Source organism: Austrofundulus limnaeus, unplaced genomic scaffold, assembly GCF_001266775.1.
Source record: "Austrofundulus limnaeus strain Quisiro unplaced genomic scaffold, Austrofundulus_limnaeus-1.0 Scaffold190, whole genome shotgun sequence".
NCBI lineage: Eukaryota > Metazoa > Chordata > Actinopteri > Cyprinodontiformes > Rivulidae > Austrofundulus > Austrofundulus limnaeus.
The window spans coordinates 1,944-3,272 of NW_013952592.1; the positions used below are offsets into that span (position 1 = coordinate 1,944).

The following is a 1,329-nucleotide window of genomic DNA, read 5'->3' on the forward strand; positions in this document are numbered from 1 at the left end:
GATCAAACAGGCCTAACCAACACCATTCTCCTCCTAAAGGTTCCTCTTCGACCTCTGATGACAGCACCGTGGGGTTCCGGAGGTACTTCGAGCGACCTTTCCCGTGGGAGGAGGACGACGCGCCGGCTGGGGCTCCGGCTGGGGCTCCGGCTGCACCTCGGACGTCAGGCCTCGGCTCCTCACAGAGGAGGAGGGAGGCCCGTCGATCCGAACAGGTTCGTGCGAAGAGGCGCAGATCAAACAGTCCTTACCAACACCGTTCTCCTCCTCCAGGTACCTCTTCGATCTCTGATGACAGCACCGTGGGGTTCCGGAGGTACTTCGAGCGACCTTTCCCGTGGGAGGTGGAGGACGACAACGCTCTGGCCATGGCTCGGACGTCAGCATTGGGGGAGGGAGATGTGACGATCCGATCAGGTTAGTGCCAAGAGGCGGAGGATGAATGATTAAATTAACACCGTTCTCCTCCGTCAGGTTCCTCTCCGTCCTCTGATGACAGCACCGTGGGCTTCTGAAGATCTGAGGCCCRTCCCACAACTGGAGCACAAACCTGCTGCCTACAGGTTTTAAACACCTGAGCCTCTGGCCAGGTGTACTGTGGCTTCGTAGCGTCTTGCTACAGCTGCTTTGTAAATATTTCTTTGTGCACCTTAAAGGTGTGATTTAGCCTCTGGCAGGGCGAGCAGAGCCCRAGGCAGCCGGAGCGTCTGGCCAGGCTGTCCTGTACCTGGGAGCGTCTGGCACCAGGTCCTGGTTTCAAGTTTGTGTTTTTAAAAAAAGTCTTGGTCTTACCTTTGCGTCTGGCGGGGCGAACCAAGCCACAGGCAGCCGGAGCGTCTGGCCAGGCTGTCCTGGTACCTGGGAGCGTCTGGCACCAGGTGTTGATCTAGACTGAAAGTTTCTTTACGCTGAACTGAATGAATCAGATCAGGAACAGGAGTGAGAAGGAGGAGGAGAGAAGGCTTTTCTAAAACGTGACAGGAGACATGAGCTGCTGGAGCGTCTGCTGCAGGGACAGGAGCTGGATCTGAAGACCTGGATCAACCTGAAGACCCCCTCACTAAAACCTGAGCGCAGCACTTGGAAAATAACGTGAGGATTATTTTTACTAGAAACCTTGAACAAATGTTTTGTTTTTACAAAATGTTTTTAATATTTATTCAGATTTTTTTTTACCTGCAGGTCATCAACAGAGGAAACCTCCTTTAGATAAATAAATATTTAAAAAATGGTTTTAAAATTTTGTTTATTTACAAAGTTTAGGCTTAATAACCTTTTTTTTCTGGGGGTTGGGGGGATGCTAACCTTTGAAATTTAAAGGTAAGAATG

General features: G+C 51.2%; 1 protein-coding gene across 1 annotated transcript in view; it reads right to left on the reverse strand.

The window, feature by feature from the left end:
• LOC106524539 (tyrosine-protein phosphatase non-receptor type 23) overlaps positions 1-335 on the reverse strand; it is a gene marked incomplete at both ends in the record, with an annotated part of 2,236 nt that extends 1,901 nt beyond the window's left edge. The window contains 1 exon segment of the mRNA XM_014018382.1: positions 43-335. Coding sequence (XP_013873836.1) covers positions 43-335 — 293 coding nt within the window.
• Positions 336-1,329: the final 994 nt, after the last annotated feature.